Source organism: Saccostrea echinata, unplaced genomic scaffold (assembly GCF_033153115.1).
Source record: "Saccostrea echinata isolate AGI-Se365-2 ecotype Australia unplaced genomic scaffold, CSIRO_AGI_Sech_v1 ptg000028l, whole genome shotgun sequence".
In the NCBI taxonomy this organism is placed as follows: Eukaryota; Metazoa; Mollusca; class Bivalvia; order Ostreida; family Ostreidae; genus Saccostrea; species Saccostrea echinata.
In genome coordinates, this window is record NW_026889777.1 from 3,546,601 (window position 1) to 3,569,539 (window position 22,939).

At 32.1% G+C, this 22,939-nt stretch overlaps 1 protein-coding gene across 1 annotated transcript; it reads right to left on the reverse strand.

Annotated features, from left to right (window-relative positions):
- Positions 1 to 2,172: 2,172 nt before the first annotated feature.
- LOC133193633 (uncharacterized) lies at positions 2,173 to 11,949 on the reverse strand. The gene is made up of 4 exons (XM_061329589.1): positions 11,731 to 11,949; positions 4,389 to 4,508; positions 3,864 to 3,974; positions 2,173 to 3,166 (listed from the first exon to the last, which is right to left on the reverse strand). The coding sequence occupies exons 1-4, from the start codon at positions 11,822 to 11,824 to the stop codon at positions 2,799 to 2,801; spliced, it is 693 nt and encodes a 230-aa protein (XP_061185573.1). The 5' UTR covers positions 11,825 to 11,949; the 3' UTR covers positions 2,173 to 2,798.
- Positions 11,950 to 22,939: the final 10,990 nt, after the last annotated feature.

Consider the following 22,939-nt stretch of genomic DNA (forward strand, 5'->3'; position numbering starts at 1 on the left):
AACGATTTTACGGCTGAAAATTTCATCTTGAAATTTGTATATAAATGAAGCGACATAAGATTTGCAGTGGAATATGTTTTTCAACATTACATAATGTTCATATCAAAACTTTAACTGCATATATACATGTATCGGTGAATATTTACAAAACCATGTGTGTATTTTAAGCCTTAGAGTTGAAATCGACCTTTAAATTTATAATTAAGATATTACAACGGTAAATTTGCAAGCGACATAAAAAATTCTTAATTGGTCATGTTTTTGTAGAATGACTGATTTAAGGCAATTGATAATACTCGGTCAAGATAATACACAGAGGCATATTCATATTATTTGTTATAGATTAAATTTTCAGAACTTGATATTTATAAGTAAAATGCTCTCATAGTTTTGATTAAACAAACAAAAGTGTGTGTGTGTGTGAGAGAGAGAGAGAGAGAGAGAAAGTTCCGTTTTAGCCCCCCCCCCCCTTTTCAGGCTTCACCAAATACACGTATATGTACCTAAATCAAGCAAAAATTCTTAAATTTTTTCTATATATACATGTATCATGATCATGCAGTGAAAGTAACTTTTTTATCTATGACAGTCATAATCGGTTTTTATTTTCCTGCTTTAAGTTCACACGAAGTCCACGTGCTTGTCCTGTCAATCAAAATCATTCGACACTGTGCAGGTGTGAAAGTTTCGTCACACCGAAGGCGAAGTGCTAGTATTTTCATCAAGTTTTAACATTTTTGTTTTATCATTTCTAGATTTGATTCCAACGTTTCAAAAATAAATAAATAAATTAATTAAATACATTGGGTGTTAATTAGCACTTGCACTTGAAACATACTCCCTGGCAGTTTGAAATACCACTGCCGGCACGTGTATATTTTGAACTACTACTGTTTAATGTCAATTTAAGATGCATATATGTTTTGAGACTGACTTTCTTGTGCTAAAAAATACATTAACTTCTTTTTAAATGTTTATTAAAATATACGGGAAATACTGAACAAGTAACCGATTTGGGAAAGGGGGAGGGGGGCTCTTAATTATATCGAATGCCAAACATATAAGGTTACGGTGAAGGAAGATTTTTTTTTCTATAACAATAAACTTTATATATATATATATATATGTAAAAAGTAGAAAAAATTCTGTAGTGTATTACATTTTAAATAAATATTTTTTTAACCGCACTATCAATTTAATTCGCTCCAAAGATGTTTAACTAACTGGATATCCGCAGTACTATGTATAATTCTCAGAACTTGTTCTATCATGTATTTCTGTAGTAATTGGAGAAAAAAATGTGTTAGAAATAATTATTTCCGAAATTTTGCTGCAGGTTGTAAATTAATTGACTTGGATAATTATCTCTCCATGATGGATTTGTCGTCTTTAACATAACAACAAAATGTTGCAGTGCTTGAAGTATCTGTATATTGCCCGTATTTAAATTTAATTTTTCAGCATCGTTCTAGATATGTACATAGGTACTGTACATACTTTTAACAACATTTTCCACAGTAAAATAATAAAAACCTAACAGCTAAATTAGAATAATAAAAAATATTAAGTTTGAATACTGTGGATAATTTCGATGAATTAATGATTTTTAAACACGATATGTTAATTATCAAATAAAAAAAACGTGTAAATCCTTACTTACTAAACGATAGGTCCTTTAACTTCGGAGTTCCGAATGACACTGAAACTGAACGATAAGTGAACGCTGAACGCAAGGTGAACGCTAAGTGAACGAACGGAGAGCGAACGCTGAACGCAAAGTGAACGGTGAACGCGAGCGCACGGTGAACGCTGAACGCAAAACTGTGAACGGAGAGCAGACGGTGAACGCACACTGAACGAACAGTGAGCGAACGGAAAAATGGGAAAGTAGAACGTTTCAGGGACTGTATTTAAACTCTCCCACACATATGACCTGCTCAGTTCCCAGATCGATGTAAATATCAAAAGTATTCAAAAGTCAATTTAAAAATGAAAAAAAAAAACTGAGACCTACATGTAGAAGATCTCAAGGCGTTGATTCATAATGCTTTTCAATCCATTCCATTATTCTACATGTATATACACAATTTATATCTCTCAATTCCAAAAAGTTTACGACTGATTACAAGATTTAAAGGCTATATAACGAAATACTAAAACTAAAAACAAATCTACAAAATGGTAAGTTGCATTTTATTGATAATAAAATGAGTGATTCAATAGAACCATTTGGCTCTGAGAGTATTTGTGCGTCTCAAATAAAACATTGGGAAAACAAACATAGCATATACGAGTATATTTGAATTCTTTAAGAAATGGGAAAATATACTGGATGTATCTTTATGTACAAATGTATCATTATCTGAAATTAAGATATATCTCAAAACTTATCCAAACAATGCATTCACAAATCATGAAAATCTGAGAGGTCGCATTTAAATGTAAATTTCAAAAAATAAGTCCTTTTATTTTCTTTAAAAAGAGTATCGCATTCGACATGTGTCTAATAATATAACCATACAATTAGGTAGAAATGATGAATTAAGTGTCATTATGATAAAGAAGAACAAGATGTTTACAAAAATATATATATTTATAATGATAGTTTGTACTCGTAGCTACTTATGTTTAGTTCAAATTTAATGATTCTTCATGAAATAAAGATAATGATGATTTCAATTGGATAATTGAAAATAACAACTAAAACATATTACAAAATAATTTTGGTTCATGGTTTCCCAGAACCGCATATCATCGTACATGCCATTCCGTATTACATCAAAAAACAGATGTCCCTCTTACATCAAGTTGTGTCTGTACCCATCTTGGACATTTCTACGACTTAAACGAACAACTACCATCGCAATCAACAAGACAAGGACCACACCGCCTGCCGTCGAACCAACGATGATGTAAATAGCTTGTTGACTCAATCCGCCTTCCCCTTCTTCTTTTGCAGGTGCTCCTAATGACGAATCTACCTGAGTTTTTCTATTCTTCGGAAATGGCTTGCTCGGATTTGATTCTGTAACAACTTCTGCAGGTTGGGTTTTCTCACTGTTTGAAGATCGGTCGGTGTCAGGGATTTTAGACGTTGTGGAGATTTTCTTGGTTTCCTTTGAAGGCGGGATCGTGGATTGGGATTGGGGAACAGGGTCTGACACACCTTAAAGGAAATAAAATCACATGAAATTTAGGTTCCAAGAAATATCAATAAACTATAAAAAGATATGCCCATTATTAAAAATAACAAGCATGTGTTCCAAATCCAAAAGGAAATATTGTGAAAAGAAAGCTTTATAGTTTGAGATGAATAACTTTAATAAGAAGCATTAAATACCGTCCATTTTCAGATCATAAAAAAATGGAAAATACAAAAAGAATTATTCACTATGTTGATGTTTGATTTCCCATACATTAATGTTGATCATAAGGAAACAATGATTTAAAACCTAAACTACAAATGTATATTGATTAAAAAATATGTAATCTAGAATACTAGTAAATAACTAATAATAGCGCTAAAAGAAACAAAGCTTTGCAAGTGTGACCTTTGACAATTTTTCTAAGGTAAGAAGAGTTTGAAGAAACCCTTGGATGAAACTTAGACTTGGAATAACTGAGGAATGTGCACTGGACATTTTTTACGATACCTGATCTAGGGATGAAGGGAGAAATTGTGGTCCCAATACAAAGGTGAAGTGCCGAATGATTTATAGAATTTCTCGAAAAAGTTTGAGAAAATGAACAGTAACATTATGTAAATGAGAGAAAATGCATGAATTAAGATTGCCACATTGTAATGAAATTAAAGGGCTTAGTGCCTGGGCCTTGTCTAGAGAATAATCTAAAGTAATTCTTACCTGCAATCTTGTCAAAAGTAGTTTCAATTGGTTTTATTTTTGGTGTAATTATCAGACCGGTTAAGTCCTCCATGTCACTTTTGCCGTCCCCACTACCACTTCCGCTTCCTTCTATTAGAAATTATTAGTCATTTATTAATACCTTGGAAATATCTTCATAAGTATAGTGTATTGTAGATTTATAAAAATTATTACATTACCTCGCCTCAATAAACCTTTTCCCGCATAGAAACTCTTAAGATTTTTATCATTTTTTCTTCCTTTAATCCATAATTCCTTAACTTAAAATGGTAAAGTTTTTGTCGGTATCCATCTTGCATTCTTCATTAAAGTAATGTTTTCGAACAGGTTTTCATAATTTTTTAGATGCATTTAAGATGCAAATAAGACTCATTGATATGTTCTTTTTATTATGTTCTGTTTAACAACATGAAAAAGGTGTGTGATTTTGACATTGCCTCTGTTTCCATAATACATTCTATTGGACTGCCCAACATGGGTAAGAAAAAACGAACAGTTCTTTACCTTCAAGATACTCATCATCAGTGGTGAATTTCCTGTCAAGAAATTGTAGATAATACTGTCCTGTGTAAGATGGTTTCCAAAAATATCCCCGTTGGTTACCAAACATCGATCTACTTCCATCTAATTGGAAATATTTTGTAGAAATGAAATCGTTAACAAAACATATAACAAAAGAGCATTCTTAATATGAAAGTTAAGAGATTTCTAAACTCTGTTACGTTGAGTAATTGTAATTCAAATTTCATACAAGAGAAAACAGAAGTGCTGTAGATGTTCACATTGAAGCATTCAATTATGTTTATAAGATAAATATCAGTTATATTCCTATGCTTTCTATGATACATGTATACGTGGGTTGTTAGAAAAGTTCGCAGAGACATTGATGTACGAAAAATGATTGTGTATTTTGAAGAATCATGTATTTCTGATTAAATTTGTATATTCGTTTATTAGTATGTAAAGTGTCAGGTCCTTTTATTAAAATTTTGAATATAAACAACGATTTTTCTGTGCGGTCATAGATTCACGGAGCTATCACTTGACGTTAGGTGACGTGACAACCTGATTCCATACCTGTTAAAGCTTTTCCGCAAATCTAAATATCTTTCATTTCTATACACGTCTTTTACGTATTCATGTCTGTCTTTTTCCTACTTAGAAATTGAATAACTATATCAAATTATGTTACGTATTTCTAAAATGTCTTTTGTGGCGTTTCGGATATTAGTGAGATCTTAAAATCATTGTCTTCGCAGTTAAACGATCAGGTAGGGAAACAATGTAAAATTCATAGACGCGACGTCCATACGATAAGCGGGGTAATTGGGAATGGCAGGAGTTGTTAATCAAAAATGTCAACCTTTCCATTCTCACAAAGAATCTAACGTTTGAAAACTTTGGTTTCAGATACTACAGGCAATCCCCAGCAGCTTCAAAACTATTTTAGTTTCTTTCAGGCATTTTTCTATCTGCACACATACTTTTTGATAGCTCGGTGCTCCAAGACGTTCAATGACAGTACCTTTTACCTTGATCATCTATAATTAGCGATGACACAGTCATAACCCCTCCAATTTAGTTCACAAATACACCAAATGACATTCCATGAATACTGTAGCGACTTTGGAGATAACAAATCTTTATGCTCAACCTTTTTATAAAAAAAATGTCTCTGTAATGTATGCGTGCGAAAAAGTGACATGCTCCGTGAAGCGCGTTTTAAATAAATAATATAGCTGTATATTTTTTAAGGATCATCGGAAAACACCAATTTTTTGCATATTTATTGGAAAATACGTATAATTTTTATCTGCAGAGATTTACTAGTTTCAAGCAAATAGCGCACTTACAATAGAACTTGTCCGCGAACTTTTCTAACAACCCTCGTATGTTAATAGAACATTTTAAGAAGTTGTTTCTTTCATTCTGAAGACAATTTGGAAAGCTCAGTGATCAATTTCAAACCCTAACTCCGCTTATAAACCATATCATCCTTTCCTTTAATGCACTAATTTAAACCAACTTTGTGTTCGCTTGTGAGAAAATTTGCAAGAAACACTTGATGATGGTCAAGTGGCACATCCCCTTTTCTTACTTAAATAAAACCCTATACTTTTAAGTAACGCTGCTAATTCAAAGAATCAATAGTAACGCGTACTGGAAGAAAATAAATAAATTAAGACAATAATTTCCAAATTTCAGCACATGTATCTTTAAAAAAAAAAAAAAAATCCGTTTGTTTTAAAGCATTGGGAATTATATGTAGAAATATTCTTTGATAAGCATTTATACGTTAGAGACAGAGAATTTAAATTGCGGTACGGTTGGGAAACAAGGAAAAAACGATAACATTATCTGGGGGCATTCTAAATTACGTCAAGATTGCGTTTGTAAGAAAAAAATAGTATTGTGAAATTCGCAGAAAAAAAGAGGAGAAAATGACACACGAAAGCATGTCCTTAAACTTAACCCTTTTAAGAGTCTTCAATTTGTTTACGTCATACACTAGCCTGACTAACAATTTTTAGTATTTTCTTATGTATTTAAATGTCAAGGAGGGCGAGCTGCGCAAAAAGTATATAAAAAGTGGGATTTTTTAAGTACATCTAAAGAAATACTGAGTATTGTAGTGACTTCAATTGACAATGCAGAGTCTTATTAATTTTGAAAAGTGTACCTGAAATGACAAATTATTTGGCACTTTAAAAAATGTTTTAAAAAACGTTATGCTCAATTTGAATTGTTTTAATAAACGTTGATTCAATCTATTTAAGTATTCATAAAAACTTAAATTGTTTACTTGAAAATAGGTATCCATGAAAGCTAACTTGAATAAACATAATGTTATTTGGAAGATGTTGAGTTAAGAATTCTTAATTCTTTTTATTTGCTTAACGACGTAATGACGATAAACAAGTAAAAAAGGATAAAATCACTTAGTAAATATCGGACTCTTATTAGATACGATAAGAAGACCAATTTTTTCAACTGCATGAACTCAAAATACAAGACATAATAGAGTCTGCAATATATAATTTCATATTTGGATGTTTTACTAGAGCGAAACATTGCTGGCAAACTTACAAGTTTATTTCATAGTAAAATATTTCATCGTCAACCATTATCAACTGTCACCAAGGTAATTAGGTACATAAGAGCATGTTCTGGGCATAATCACTTAAAGGACACCGGTAACTGACAAATAAGTTTATGTTACAACGGAAAAAAACACTCTTTTAAGTTAATTTCATAAATTCTATGGTCAATAGTATCTTTTTAGCAGATACAAGCTACATTTAAGTAGAATGTTGGCTTACAATTTTAATACATAATGTGAAGCCCTTATCTTCATACTGAATTTTCTACGGATTTTTTCTGTTTACCCGATTAAATCAAACGGCTAACGGCAGATGTGACTAGTTGCTAGTGGATGCTCACCCCTCCATGGCACCTGATCCCACCTCTGATATTTCTACGGACCTGTGTTTTTTCTCTGTTCTCAGTTTGTTATGTTTAATGGATTTTAGAGCTTGATAACCATTTGCTATATAGTGTTGCATTTCATTGAGATACTTTGTGAATCCCTTTGACCGTATTGGAAATGCCATCGGAAATTCTTATGTGTTAATGGGTTAATGAAGTCACCGCAGTTGTGTTGAATTTAGGTTATAGAAAACCTAACAAGCACGTACTAGTAACTTTGTAATTTAAAGGGTCAAGTGTTTTCAAAACAACTACTCATCGTTTATTCTGTGTCAAATAATGTGACATTTTTTAGTTAACTCGTTTCGCGTAATTTTAAATGAGCAACAACAATCTATAAACCACTGTCAAAAAGAAAATGTTCTCGCTCTCTGATGATTGCATCTAGGTTAAAGTTATTTAGTAATCTTATTTCTGGGAATTACTTGACGAATGAAGGATTCAAATTGTAGTGGTTATTAAAATTTGGTTTAAGAAAGACTTCCCATTACCTGAATACTCATTGCTCTATAACTTTTATTGGTCAAAATAAGACATAAATAATTGGAAAATGAGCCCACTTATGCATTTTTAACTTTATTACTTATCTGGAAAAAAAAACAGGTCTTACAGTACATTCTAAGTACATCTTATTAATGTAGATCTTACATCCTTACGTCTTTACTTCCTTTAACAGTTTTGATTACTCATTGGGAAATTTGTGGACACACAGCATCCTTTGCATTGTGAAATCACTAATTTTCGTGGGGGTTTAATTTTCGTTGTTTTCGTGGTATTAAGATACCCACGAATTCATATCCCCCATAAAATATTAAAATCACTTACTTCAGTATGGATGTTTCTCCCTTATCCACGAAATCAAATCCCCTTGAACCAGTCATTTGTCCTCAATCCACGAAAATTTGACCCCACGAAAATAAGTGATTTTACAGAATATTAAAAAATACACCTCTGGGAAATTGGGAATTGAAGTACTAAAAAACATCCAGTTGGAAAATTATAATGGCCCCAACAAAAATACTATAGAAAACTTTAGCTAACTTTAGTTTACAATTGATAACTATAGTGATAACTTTGACACTATGAAAACTTAAGTTAACTATAGTGGTAACTTTGACACTTTGATGTACTACAGAGTTAACTTTGAAAACTTTGATTTTCTACAGTGAACACTATGAATCTTTGATTTACTATAGTGATCACTATGAGAACTTTGATTTACTATAGTTTTTACTCAAAATGTTTTATATCGTTGTGTATAAGTTGATAACTCAATACAACTTGTTTGATGTACTTTATGACAGTTTCATATAAAAAGAGGCCATTTAAAATGAAAGACAAACACTATTTATTTTTAGGAATGTTTTACCAGTAGCAGTTTTTGGAAAACATAATATATCAAAAAGTATCGAACTTCTAATAAAATTCAAAATAATTGCATGCAAATTGCATGAAATTGTTGAAAATACCAACGGGTAGCTTTGGTAAAATGAGGAAATCTGCAAAACTTGATCATACCTTTGTTATGAAATTAAATGAGACCTCTATCACAGATTATTATGCTTCCTGTCAGTTTGTCTCTACATAGTCAATACCCAACTATTTTCGCATAGTGGTCTAAGGATTTATATAGCGTAAGCATATTATGCCGAAATAGAGCACGGCTTCTTTTTCTGAAGAAAATCCGACAGCCCCCACGCCGGGGATCGAACTCACGACCCCAGGATTATCAGTCCGACGCGCTACCGATTACGCTAGAGACGCCGTTATCTATAGCACTGTATTATAATATATATAAACTTAGTTTCAAAGATTTTACACTAAAAGAAAAAAAAATAAACAAAATAATTCTTATAATATCTTGCAATTTTTTACCCTTCACACAACTAAATTTCTCAACTATTTGTACATGGAACATTCAAAATTTTAAAGACAAAAGATTATGACGTACATGTAGCACAACGTGACGTCATAATAGGGGTGTACTAACATGAATGTAAGAGGTGATGAAACATTGGAAATGGAGAAAATATTGTCGTTTTTATACAACAGTCAGCATAATAATAACAATAGTGTTGTACTTTGCATGCACTATGCCTAAATAGTAGTCAGGGTTTGACACATAGTGCACTCGCCTCCGGCTCGTGCACCATGTGTCAAACCCTGACTACTATTTAGGCATAGTGCACGCAAAGTACAACACTATTATATAAACATTATATACTGTAGTAATAATTTCAAAACTTTGAATTACTATAGTTTTTGCTTCTAAAACTTTGATTTACCACTCTAATTACTTTGACAAATTGATTAAATTTGTAACAACTTTTACACATTGATTTACTATAGTGATAACTATGACACTGATTTTCTTAAGTAATAACTATGACACTATAGTGATAGCTATGACACTACACTGATCACTATCATACCATAATGATAACTTTGAAAACTTTAATTTACTATTGTTAAGTACATGTATAGCAAACTATAGTTAACTATATTATTCTGTATAGTATTTTTAGCGGTCACGGTAGCCTAGTGGTAGGGAGCTTGCTTCGTGATCGGGGGGCCCGGGTTCGAATCTCTTTCGCCGCGCCGCGTCAAACCTAAGACGTAAACATAAGTAGTGACAGCTCCTTCGCCAAGTATCCGGCACTAGAAGTGAAAGTCACGGGTCTTTCGAATGAGACCTTAAAACCGAGGTCCCGTGTCACGGTAGGCGTTTGCACGATGATGAACCCTCACTGGCCAGTATAGGTCTAAATTTGAAGCCTTTCACCAGCATACGGTGACGTCTCTATACGAGTGAAAAATTCTCGAATGGGACTTTAAACAACATACAATCAATCAATCAATATAGTATTTTTTAAGGGAGATCTCATAACATTTTCGAAGCATGGTAAGTAGTATACACCCTCAGATGCTAAATCGCAAATTAATTTTTTCAGTACAGAGAACAATTAAGAATAAAACAGTTCAAAATATGAACCCAATCACTCATTCGGAAGAGTGTAATACTTCAGCAAAACCATTTCTGCAACCAAATCCCACTTTCCCATAAGACAAGTTATCCAAAACGTTCGCATGCAGTTATGCTTTTCAAAAAATTGATATCAGTGAACAGTTGAAACTAGATATTTGTTAATAAAATTAACTTCAGCGTTTTATTCTTTAAGTTAAATTTCAATAATTGGAATGAAATAATAGTCTCTTATTGAGCAACGTGGAGGTAAACACGATCCATGTAATTTTGTAAAGTTATAGAAATCCATGTCTCTTAAAAGAAAGTGAGATTTATATAAAATGTAAGCTGGAGGTGTAAATTCATTTTTTTTTTGTTTGGGCACCAAGTACAGCTCTCTTCATCAGCAAAAATTACAAATAGAATGTTGTAGGCATCACGTCTTAGCAAATGCCTTAAATGGTGAATATGACGTCTAAAGCTCACAGAGAACAACTTGAGGTTAAAAGATATTGAATAAATTTTGAAAAACAAACGAAACATATAGTGAAAAGGATCTGTACATTGGGTACATAAAGGTCAGAGGCCGTTTATTTTTTAAATGTAAAAGCCTAAAGAACAACTAAAAAAGGGCATCAGTTTCATATCATGGCTCTTCTGCTTTAAGACATGTCCTCTGCCATAAAAAAGGCTTTAATCTTACTGGTTACAGGAATGGCCTAATTTGGGGACTAAACATAAGCATTTAGACACTTCTTTTTATAAGTATGGGCTATATAGCTGCACTTTTGTGTGAGCCAATTATAGCTCAAAATTGTACCATAGCAGTAAAAAAAATACTTAGCAGTCTGAAGAAATGAAGCACCACAGAATCTTGCATTTTCATTCGCCATTTTGTAGATAATAGGTTTTAAAAAAAGGATTTCTATACGTATATACCTTCTAAATTAAAAATATTTTCAAGCTTCATACTAATGAGTAAACTGAAAGCCCGATTTTTATTTTTGACTGACAAATATTCTGTTTGCTGGATGAATGAGTTCATTGTTGATATGAGGGGAAACTGACATGCCCGAATCTCTAGAATACACTTTATTTTTTTTTTCGAACTCAAAATATCTATTTGCAATGCTTATGGAGTATTTAAATGCAATACATGAATGAAGTGCTCAAGTGACATTGTTTGCACTAAATTTCCTCAAATCTGGTGCACTACTTTGACTATTTCAAAATAAAAGAATAAGACCTCAAGATGAGCCTTTTACGGATGTTAATATTGAGAAATAAAATGATATTGTACTGTAGACTTCATGTTTACGAAAACACTAAACAAACAAACTTCTCGAACTCAGTTGAAATCGTTGAATTACAACTAATCAGTATATAAGTACTTACATTGGTATCTCCTAAACATTCGGCCATTTATGAACGGTGCAAGACAAATATTGCTAATTACGACCAAAACCAGAATCTTTACAGCAGGTAGCATGGTGAAAATCTCAGATCAACAGAAACGAAAGTTTGAGGAAATCTTTAACCTCTTGGTGCCGGAAAATAGAATGTTGGGGACTTTCACAGTCCCACTTCTTTTGCCCTCTGCACTCATCACTTACATTTGTAAAAGTTTATATGGACACATCCTACAGCTTCCTGAAGTGCTTAGGGAGATGGAAAATCCAAAATAGATAAAAGCTCTTCATAAATAGGAAGCCATGTAAACGTGCGGTGAGTGATAAACACTTAGCACAAAGCAATGACTCTGTGGTTGTGCAATTTCTTTTAAATGAAAGTCAATGTGCATTACTAGTTATGATAATCAAGTGATAGGGAGTGTTTTTACATTTCTTTCAGTTTGACAAAGTAAAATGTCACACAATGAAGAGGGTGTCTTTTAATTACCAAATATATTGAATTCAGTGAGGTTGTGGAAAGAAATTTAACAATTCATCAATACCTAAAAGGACTCGACAGAAAGAGTCAATACCTTACCCCGTTGAAAGGTTTCTAATTTTGAATATGATTTTCGTGCTATGATCTTATTTCCTCAGTCTTTTTGTGTATTTCAAATCCTTTCATTTAATAAATCTGATTTGATCTTGCCTGTTGAGCAAACATTAAAGTAGAGGGAAACATATATACTGAAACACAAAAGAAACGCAACATCCTATTTTATGGGGAATTATTATATATAGGATACAATTTTGTATCTAAAAAGTAAGGACATCTTCAACTTTGTAAATATCGTTAATTGAACGATTGAATGATTTTCATACCATTACCGGAAGTTAAGTTTGAGTCCGCTTAACAGAAATGAATAATTGCATGTTTAACAAAACATTTGGCAATAATATGGGGGTTTAAGGGTTTGTATCTGTTCATCATAAGTAATGCAGCAATATTCCGAAAAATAAATTCTCCCTTCTTTTCTGTAAGCGATGCTAAGGCTTCCTGAAAATGATTTAAGTACGCATTTTCAATGTTCTAGCTTGAAAATCTCAACATAAAGGTGATGCAGAGATCCAGATGTAAATATGCACTACATCACGCCTCTACAGGCTCTTACGTATCATTAGCATGAATGACAGTCCTTGGACCGGAAGTCCAAGGGTTACTACACTGCGCTAGGCTAGAGAAAATTCGACCTCATCTTAAGAAAAATAGGCATTTAAAAATGGCAAAGAATATTTCTTTCGCTCAGATTTCGAGATAGATGAACCTATTGCATCGTAGAAATCAAGCTGCAATTGTTGTGCATGGCGACTTGCACGCTGTAATTTGAATGGCGGGGATGGGGTGTTATAACAGTCATGTGTTACTTTCTTAAGTTAAAAGATAATCATTTACCATTTTAATCAAATCTCTGATGTTTTTAAATCGAGTTTTACCTTACTGTATTCATTTTTGAAAATCATTAGCTAAAACATTCAAATATTTGTAGATTACTGCTTGTTGCGTTTCTTTTGCGTTTCAGTATATTAATGATATTCTTGTTTTGAATATTTCCTGTGTCTCCGAAAGTAATAGTAAGAGAAACTGTCTAAGTACTTCACTTAAGAAATTTTTTCTTAATAATAGTACATATATGTAACAATTCTTCTTTTTAATCTTGTTTCTTAGAAACAAATAAAGATAAATACTTATACATGTATTAAGACAAAGATTTATAGGAACAGTCCATATAATAAATAGAATTTTCAGCATGTTTCTGACAGCACATTGTTGAAGTTTTCACATATTTTAATTGCTGTGAATATTTTTTTTTAAAATCCTTACATATAAAAGTAGAATGAATATAGTTGACTTTACTACCTACCACCGTCTTGTTAAATAGACAGATGGTGTTGAATAAATATCACTTAAACTTGTCAATGAAATAAAGCCAGTATCAGTCTTCAAAATCAGCGTAATTCTGCTCTAACATAAAATTGTTTCTAAGGACTTATTTTGTAAAGCAGTTTGATCTCAATTGAATAATTATAATTTCTGAAAGCCAATTCTGTTTAGTAAACGAAATAGATAAAACAGGGCATTAAGACACAAGTGGCGAATGATAATTACGACTTATTTAATATAATGCAACTGTTACCTTCAAAAAAAAAAAAAAGATATTACCGGGTACCTTTATACGAGGGTTGTTCGGAAAGTTCGTGGACTACCGTCATAACTTTTTTACTTAACGTCATATTGTATCCAAATTTGGAAGAAATATTTCAACAGTAAATTCAAATGATGTGTATTAAATTTTTTAAAATATCTTGTTTTTTCAAACTTATTTAGATTTTAAAAAATGCGTAAATCGGATGACGGAGCAGGTCAAAATTTTGTAATTTACAATCATGACACTAAATAATGTCTGAAGTCATATCTTCTGTAAAATGACACAAAAACAAAAAAAATCTACACGTTCAAATTAAGAATTGTTTCATCGTTTCTTATTCCAAATTATGACTTAATATTTTGCTTCGTTGAAAAAGAAATCAGTTTCAGAAGATAGGTAGTACTCATTGAAAAAAGGCAAAAAAAGATGACGTCGTAGAACGTCACGGAGCAGCAGTTAACCATACAATTTTGCGTTGTACTCTGGAAATGCAAAAAAAAAAAAAAAAAAAAAACTCTGAAAATGCCAGAGGAAGTAGGAAATATGTCAAATGCATGTGTTTGTACATGGTACAAGCGGTATTTGAATGATAGACTACTCTGCTTAGACGATGGTTATCTGTGAGAAAATGGATTATCTGTAAAAATCTTTTCAAAAACATTGAAAAGTTAGAGTTTGGCGCTTCACAGATGCTGATCTTGTGAAAGCACAGTTATGCAGTGAAAAAAATATAACATTGACAAACAAAATGATGCTACTGGAACAATTGTTAGCAAAATAGATTTCAAGTGAAAGAGAAACGTTTTAATGACTACACTAGTATTGGGCAATACTGAATGAAATGTATGGGGATAGTATTTTTGAGAACCTCATGTCGGTATATATGTTTTTGACGTTACAGTGTTGTTGAGTTTGCTCCGTGGTTAAAAAACGTGTTGATTTTCAAACTGAATTACAGGAATTCTTTTAAATCACATGGAATGAAACGTCACACTTAAACAAAATAGATATTTTTACATATGATAATGTGCTCATTTTAAATTTCTCGAGCTGAAAAATGAGATCTGGCCCCAGGATCATGAAAGAGACTTAGACTCAAGTCTAATTTTTAATCGCCTGTAAAATGTTGATTAATAGAACTATAAAAAGAGTTATAATTACTTCTGATAACTGTAATTTTGGAAATGCGACTTTATTAACTAAAGTTTAAAAACTCCACACAAGATTTTCAATCATCTTCTTTTTTCAGAACAACTACAGAACTTGTCATCATCTGATGTGAACCTTATCCGAAACACCGGATTTTCTAATGATATCTTTGCCTTCCACGCCTACCTGTCTCACCCAATACCAAATCCAAGCATTCACCAAACGACGTAGTAAGAACAAATTTCGGTGGTGGATACACAAATATAGTGGCGTTTTCTCAGCTCCGGTAAGTGGAGTCTGTATTCAGCTGGACCATCTACACTTGGAACAAGGGAAAAAATTTATTACAGAGCTTATGTAAACAATAACAAAGTAAACTATACCCTAGGAGATAAGGATGAACCTGCCGACTTTGACTCCGACACTGGAACAATTGTGGTGTCTCTCACACGTACGAACTGCAGCTACGTGTACAACAACAAATGTAAAATGTCCTCAGAACAACATTTACTGATTGGAAATTAAATTTATTTTGTTGTTGAAACGTAAGGATTCTGTGTACCGGTAAATAAATTTTAACGAGTTTTTCTTTTGTGTATATCTTTTTAATTGTGTATAAAATTTCAAGAATTACATTGTAAAAATCCAATTAGTTCCTCGTAAAGAAAGCAATTTGACAAACCGATAAGGGCAGTGTAAATACAATAAGAAATATTTAACATGACATTTTAACATGACGCTAAAAATTCATATAAGGTAAAAATATAAACATTTATAAATATTGAAAGCGAAAATTGGCATATTTCTGGTCCTAAGCATTAGTCTTACAAAACAATACTGTAGATTCCTTGTTTTTTCGCGAGCACTTAATATATAGCGAAATGACCCTTTGACTCTTCTACAGTATCCTATTTCCATCATATCTGTGTTGCATACTAAGGAATACAGATAAACATGTAGTATGTAACAAAATGAATCGGAAAAGCATGACAAAGAAACAAAGAAACTTAATACAATCATTCCTTTTTTTAAATATTAATATTTTAACATGACACATATTTTATTGCTTGTCTATTGTCTATTATTTTCTTCAATATTCTTATTATTGCTTCATATTCCATCGATATTGAAAAGATCATTCCATCTTATAAACGTGGAGATAAAGAAAAAGAAATTGCTTTCAAGGTCTAGTTTCTCGGAGAAAATCTTCACATTTCCCAGTCTTACAAGGTTTGTTTTGTAAATGTTAAGCCCCTCAAACGATTTTGTTGAAATACCGACACAATGTCCATCAACCCAACCAGGAGAGCAACGCCCGCCACCAGACCCAAAATCGTCTTTGTTTTCATAATTTCTTCCTCATCTGTATGTCGCTGGTAGATCCAGGAAACTTGTTGTTTTGCGGAAGTTGTTCCTTGTCGTGAATTTCATTAAAGCTGTTCTTAACTAAAAGAGAAATTTCCATGGGTACCAATTGCACCCATTATTAGCAGATCTATTCTTTTATTCACATAAAGCAGAATTTATTCAAAATCTTATACATGAGAAGAAAACACTTGCTGTAGCCTTCAACTCGACATTTATATATACCCACGGCGTATTATCCATTAACAATAATTACTTCCATTCATATGTCGACTCGATACAAATAAAAGATACCACATCGTCTGACACATCTGTTTCATTTTTGGATATTTTACTAGAAAAAGACGTTAATGGTATACTAACAACAAAGCTTTATGATGAACATGATGACTTCAACTTTTCTATCGTCAGCTTCCCTTGCTTATGTAGCAATATACCCTTATCACCTGCATATGGGGTTTATGTCTCTCAGTTGATTCGATACAAGTGCTTAACGTACGAACAATTTCTAAAACGAGGAAAGCTATTGATACACAAGTTGATGTGACAAAAATATCAACATTCTCGTTTAAAGTCAGAATTTTGCAAGTTTTAAAGTCGATACAATGACCTTGTAAGCAAATACTATCCATCATTAAGTCAAATGCTGACTGATATTTTTTTTTTTACTAATTGTTAGGTCATAATTTACACACTGATTTGTCTACGGATTTTTTTCGTTTTTTTCACGATCATGACAATGAGCAAACGGCGGGTGTGACCGGTTGGCTTGGAATGCTCACTCCTCCATGGCACCTGATCTCGACTCTGATGTTTCAGATGTCCGTGTTTGCTCTGCTCCTGATTTGTATTGTTTTAATGAACTTATGAGCTTGAATACTGTTCGTTATCTCCTTATTTCACAAAGACAATGCTTCTCTGTAAACACTAAATAATCTTCACTATAAGAGCTTTTTATTTAGACCAAATCAATTTCTAAGGACAACAGAACATTCATTAAAAATGTTCTGAAAAGCGTTGCATTTATTCAGACCCTGAAGGAATCACACCTTCATTGTAATTAAAGTTAGGTGGACTACTGGGTAATATAGGACCAAGAATTTCATTACATCATCGTTATTACTCGCTTCACTGCCTCTTCCACTTCCTTTGAAAATAGTGAAAATATGTGGATGCCCATTCTCGGAGTTGAAAAAAAGTCATATATTTCATCTGTATCCTTTGTCCTTGCACGCTATGGAATCAAAATAGCTAAATTTTTTTTTCATTTTTAGGCCCTTAGCCATGGACTGAAAAATCATTAGCAAATAATCATTAGTCTAAATTTGCAAGATAAAGGCAGCATGCAAGAAGTTTCAAGAAAATCCATGATTATGAGTGCCAAAAAAGATTAAGTGCTAACAGATAATTACTTTCGATTTTTAAACATGACAAATTTTTAACCTGATATTACAGATATCTGAATGATATAAAGTAAAACTTGTCTAATCCGGCCACTATTGCTTCCAAATAAATTGGCCGTACTAGACAACATGCCAGATTACACAACATATCAAACAATTGAAGATTATTAAAAGGGACTGGACTTTACTGATTTCACATGAAATATGATAGATATTAGAGCGTAATGTATTTGTAATTTGTTTTTGACGTTCTTTAACTTAACTGTTATAATTTCTCAGCATTTGATTGTACATTTTCAGCATGCAAAGAATGACGTCACAATCACTACAAACAGCGCGGAATTTCCCGAAAGTGGCGGAGTTAGGGTAGTGACGGAGTTAGGGAGGTTGACGATATATCTATAGAAGAGTGCAATCAAAGAAAAAGTAGAAAAGCTTGAACATGATTTTAGCTATTAAAAAAATTTAATGAATGTAGATATTCCATTAAGTCATTATCGTCTACGTCAAGTGATAAACTGATTATATCTCAAGTAAGCTGGAATAAATAGAAAAGAAAAATATTTTAGAGACAATTATATATTTTACTTAAGATCTTAATTCATAACTAATTTGAAACTTAATGTTTTATTGCGAAAAAAGGAAATAAACAACTTGAGCCATTGTAGTCGCACTTAAAAGAAAAAGACCACTTGTATCACTTACGAGATATTTCTGCGTAGTTTCATAACACTATACAAAACCTGTAAGAGGGTTGTTCGAAAAGTTCTCGAGATTTCCGTCATATCTTTTTTACTTAACGTCATATTATATCAAAATTTGGTAGAAATTTCTGAACAATTAATTCTAATGATTTGTATTAAAATCTTTTAAAATATGATGTTTTACTTCAAACTTATTCTGAGTTAAAAACTGCGAAAATTGGATCGCGAAGCAGGTCAAAATTTAGTAATTTACAAACAATCCACAAAATAATGTCTGTAGTCATATTCTCTGTAAAATGGCTCAAAACCGAAAAAAAAATCTAGACGCTCAAATTTAAGATTCGTTATATCGTTTCATATTCCAAATTATGAATCAATAGTTTACTTCGTGGAAAAGAAATCAATTTCAGAAGATAAGTAGTCCTCATGAAAAAGCTTAAAAGGTGACGTCGTATAACGTCACTGAGCAGCAATAAATACGATACAATTTTGTGTTGTACTCTGGAAAACTTCAGAATAAACTCTAAAATGCTCTAAGAAAAGTGAGTAGTGCATGTGTGCGTAAATGGCCCAGGCGGTATTTGAATGATATGGACTCTGTTCCAGACTAGGGAAGATCTGTGAGGAAACGGATTATCTGTAAAAATCTGTCCAAAAACTTTTAGTTATTAAGGTCTTAAATTCACAGTTGCTGATCATGTGAAAGCACAGTTACCGTTTAAAAAAAATAAAACATTGACAAATAAAATTATGCTACTGGAACATTTTTTACTTTTTTTAATGAGTAGATATTGGACCAGACTGTGTGAAATGTATAGTTAGGTTATTTTTGAGAACCTCATGACGCTATGATGTTGTTTAGTGTGGTCCGGGGTAATCAAACATTTAGATTTTAAAATTAAGTAAATTGATTTCTATTAAATCGAATGGATTGAAACTTCACACATCAACAAAATAACCATTTTTACATATGACAACGTGTTCATTTTAAATTTCTTAAATGTTAGTATGTGAATGTCTGCATGCTACAATATTCCATGTTCTTTTTCTACCCATATTTATAGTTTAAATAGTTAAAATTTAACTACTGTACTACTCTGAATAAAAATATCCACATTTATCGACTTCTATGAATATTTAAACTGAAGCAGAATTAATCTAAATTTTCTTAAAGTTTTTAAAGAACTTCGATGTCTTCCTCATTCCATACAAATTTATTATCATGCTTCCAAACCTGTTTTGGGGGAAAGCATGATATCTAACTACTAAAGGAAAGGATTTAATAGCTTTAAAGTTATACTGTATAACTTGGGTTGGGATAGCTGCAGAACTGTAGAGTTGTGGTTTTATATATTAGCCTTTGACCATAACGCGACAGTACACGTAATGCAAATAAAGTGCTATTTACGGCGCAAGATTTTCTGCGCACGGTTGGGGATGTATTTCTCTATCCTAATTCTAGACATATTCTATTAACAACCTGTATATTTTATCCACCCCCTAACCTTTATAGTCTTCTCTACAGACCAATAAATTCACTTTTATGAATTTTCTGTCTTCCAACAGCCATTTTGACTCACTGACGATATCTCACTGAGATGTATGTAGATACGACTATAAAGGGTTAGGTGGAAAAAAAATACACAGGTTGGTAATATAGCCTTATGGTCAAAGACTAAAATGTAAAACCATAACGCTACAGTTCTGCAGCTAGGGTTGAGACAGTATACGTGCTTGATCAAAAAGCGTAAACTGTTCCAACTCAGATTTTACATGTATAATTTGGGTAAGTGTTTAATTTATTCCTTATAATTTAATTTTATATCACTTTTCCTTTCCAAAATGCCTTCAAATTGTAGAAAGCTTAATTCCAACGTCAGCCGGATTGATACGTTATTGACGTAAGTCATAGTGTTGTAGGCAGCATAAATTATACTGTATGTACGATTTTTTTTTTCTATCCAATAAAATTGTGCATAACAAACAGATTAAATCATAAGTTATTAACAAAGAAGTCGATAAATTAACTATGCCTTCTGACGAAATTTTACTTAAGAAGGACACAAAGAAATAGTTCAGAGGTGAGTCACCGAGATGATATTTGGGATATAAATGCACGACGCATAACACCAGATTATACTGATTCGTTTATCATTGACAAAACATTGGCAGATATATTTAGATCAATCGCAAATGTATTGTAAATACACAACTGGATTAAATATTTAAAGGAAAATTGAAACAAACACTTGCATGTTACCCTGAAGATATATTTTCATATTTCAGAGAACTTACGCCCCTTTTATTTTCTATTAGTCCTCCATTAATAATGCAAGACAAAGACTTTTCAAAAGTAAAAATACATTGTATCAACTAACGTTGGAAAAGTGGCATAACTTGAAATGAAACGCTCACGATATATAATTTGATTTGTTTTTCAGAATGCAAATTTACTTCGTTTTCATTCTGTGCTTGATATTTAAGGTTCAAACAAATTAAGAGTTGCATCCTTCTGTCTCCTGTTCTCAAGTTGAAATTTGGAATAAGGAAAACTTAAAACAGTCTTAGACCAAAGTTAATTGACAAAGAAAGGAAACTTTTTCTAAATCAACTTTTAAAAACTTGACCACATGTCAAGGATCACTCCATATCCCAAGCACCTAGACTTTCTAGCCTTCTCTCACCAACTTTTCCGACATAATTTTAGTAACATTTAGAAAGGGGTTATAGTGGAGTTTTATAGACTAAAGATTAAACAAAAAACGCAAGAGTGTATTTCATGAAATAAAAGTTAATAAATGCACTGGTGGAGAGGGAATATCCCCCCCCCCCCCCCGCGACAGCACTGTTCAGAAAAATGAAGAAAGCTAATGGAGGGGTGTCAAAATATTTGCTATCTGCACCAAAAATGAAACACCATCAACTGATGTATGTTTTTACATGAGCAGATCAAACAATAATGCTAGAATGCCCCCTTTCAGAACAAAAGATACATGTATTTCCATATTTATAAAAGATGTAAATGATACTTTGTATTATTTGGAATCATTGTATGAAACCACAATGTATTCTGTCAAAAAATGTTAACATTTTACAGATTACGCATCATAAAATGCAAATCACAGAAAGACGAAAATGAAAGTCCCTGTAGCCCAGTATTGCTTGTTCCTGTCGGTCTGACACTGTATACATGATATACATATATACTTTGATACAGGTAATGCACAGGTAAAATATGAAAGCCTATCTTTTCAGGTACAATTATTAATTGTTTATTACTAGGTGCTGATATGTCAACAAAATTATTCTTCATATATCAACAAAATTAAAGCTGCACCTCCTATGTAATTGTGTGACCCAATTCTCTTTAACATATATCAACAGAATTTTATCTTCGATGACATCGACAAAAAAGGGGAATACAGGGACCACTGCAGCAACTACGTAAAGGAAGTATATGATTTAGTACGTACTTACTCTTTGTAAGTAAGTACACGAATGTAAATAAATTCAACTAACTATCTACAGGTATCGAAACATTAGGGTAGAAACATCATCCGTGAATGATGTGAATTTTGATTTGAATAAGGATTCCTATGTAGGATTGTAAATAATAATGTGTTGTCATCACTCTCTGTGAGAATCAAGTTTCGTAGATTTTGTGCACAAAGAACAATCGATCTACCCCTTCCTATTGTTAGTAAACTTTGAAAATCATTGATTATTTACTAGGTAACCTAGTTTGGATGATCCAAGAAAGCAATGGAAATAAGGCTTAGCGTTCAGTGAAAATGATGAAGCTACGGTGTATCATAGAAGGATACGAAGATACGGCTACGGATGTGTTTATTACATGTACAATTACAATAACTACAATAAAATATTACAGCAGGTTACTTTAAGGTGGATTGACCTCTGATAAGAGAGATAACTTCCCAAGTAAATAATTGCAAGCTGTCCAGGGAATTGTCCTTCCAGAGTTTAATAATGAGGACCATTATGTAGTCAATTCATTCAAGGCTGAGTTATGTTACAAATATTGACTTCTTTTTTCTTTTGCCGATTTTTTGATAGTTAGTTATAATATTTGAACTAAAAAATGTTGAACTCAGTTCTTTAAACTGTTAATATATATATATATATATATATATATATATATATATATATATATATATATATATATATATATATATATATATATATATATATATATATATATATATATATATATATATATTAATTAACAATTTTTAAAATGTTATTTATCATGTACCAGATATAGAATTGTCATTATTGGTACATTTTTTTCCTTTGAAAATATTTTGAAGAGAGATAACTCTTGTAGATGAAATGATAACTCTTGTAGATGGATGTTTTTTTACAAC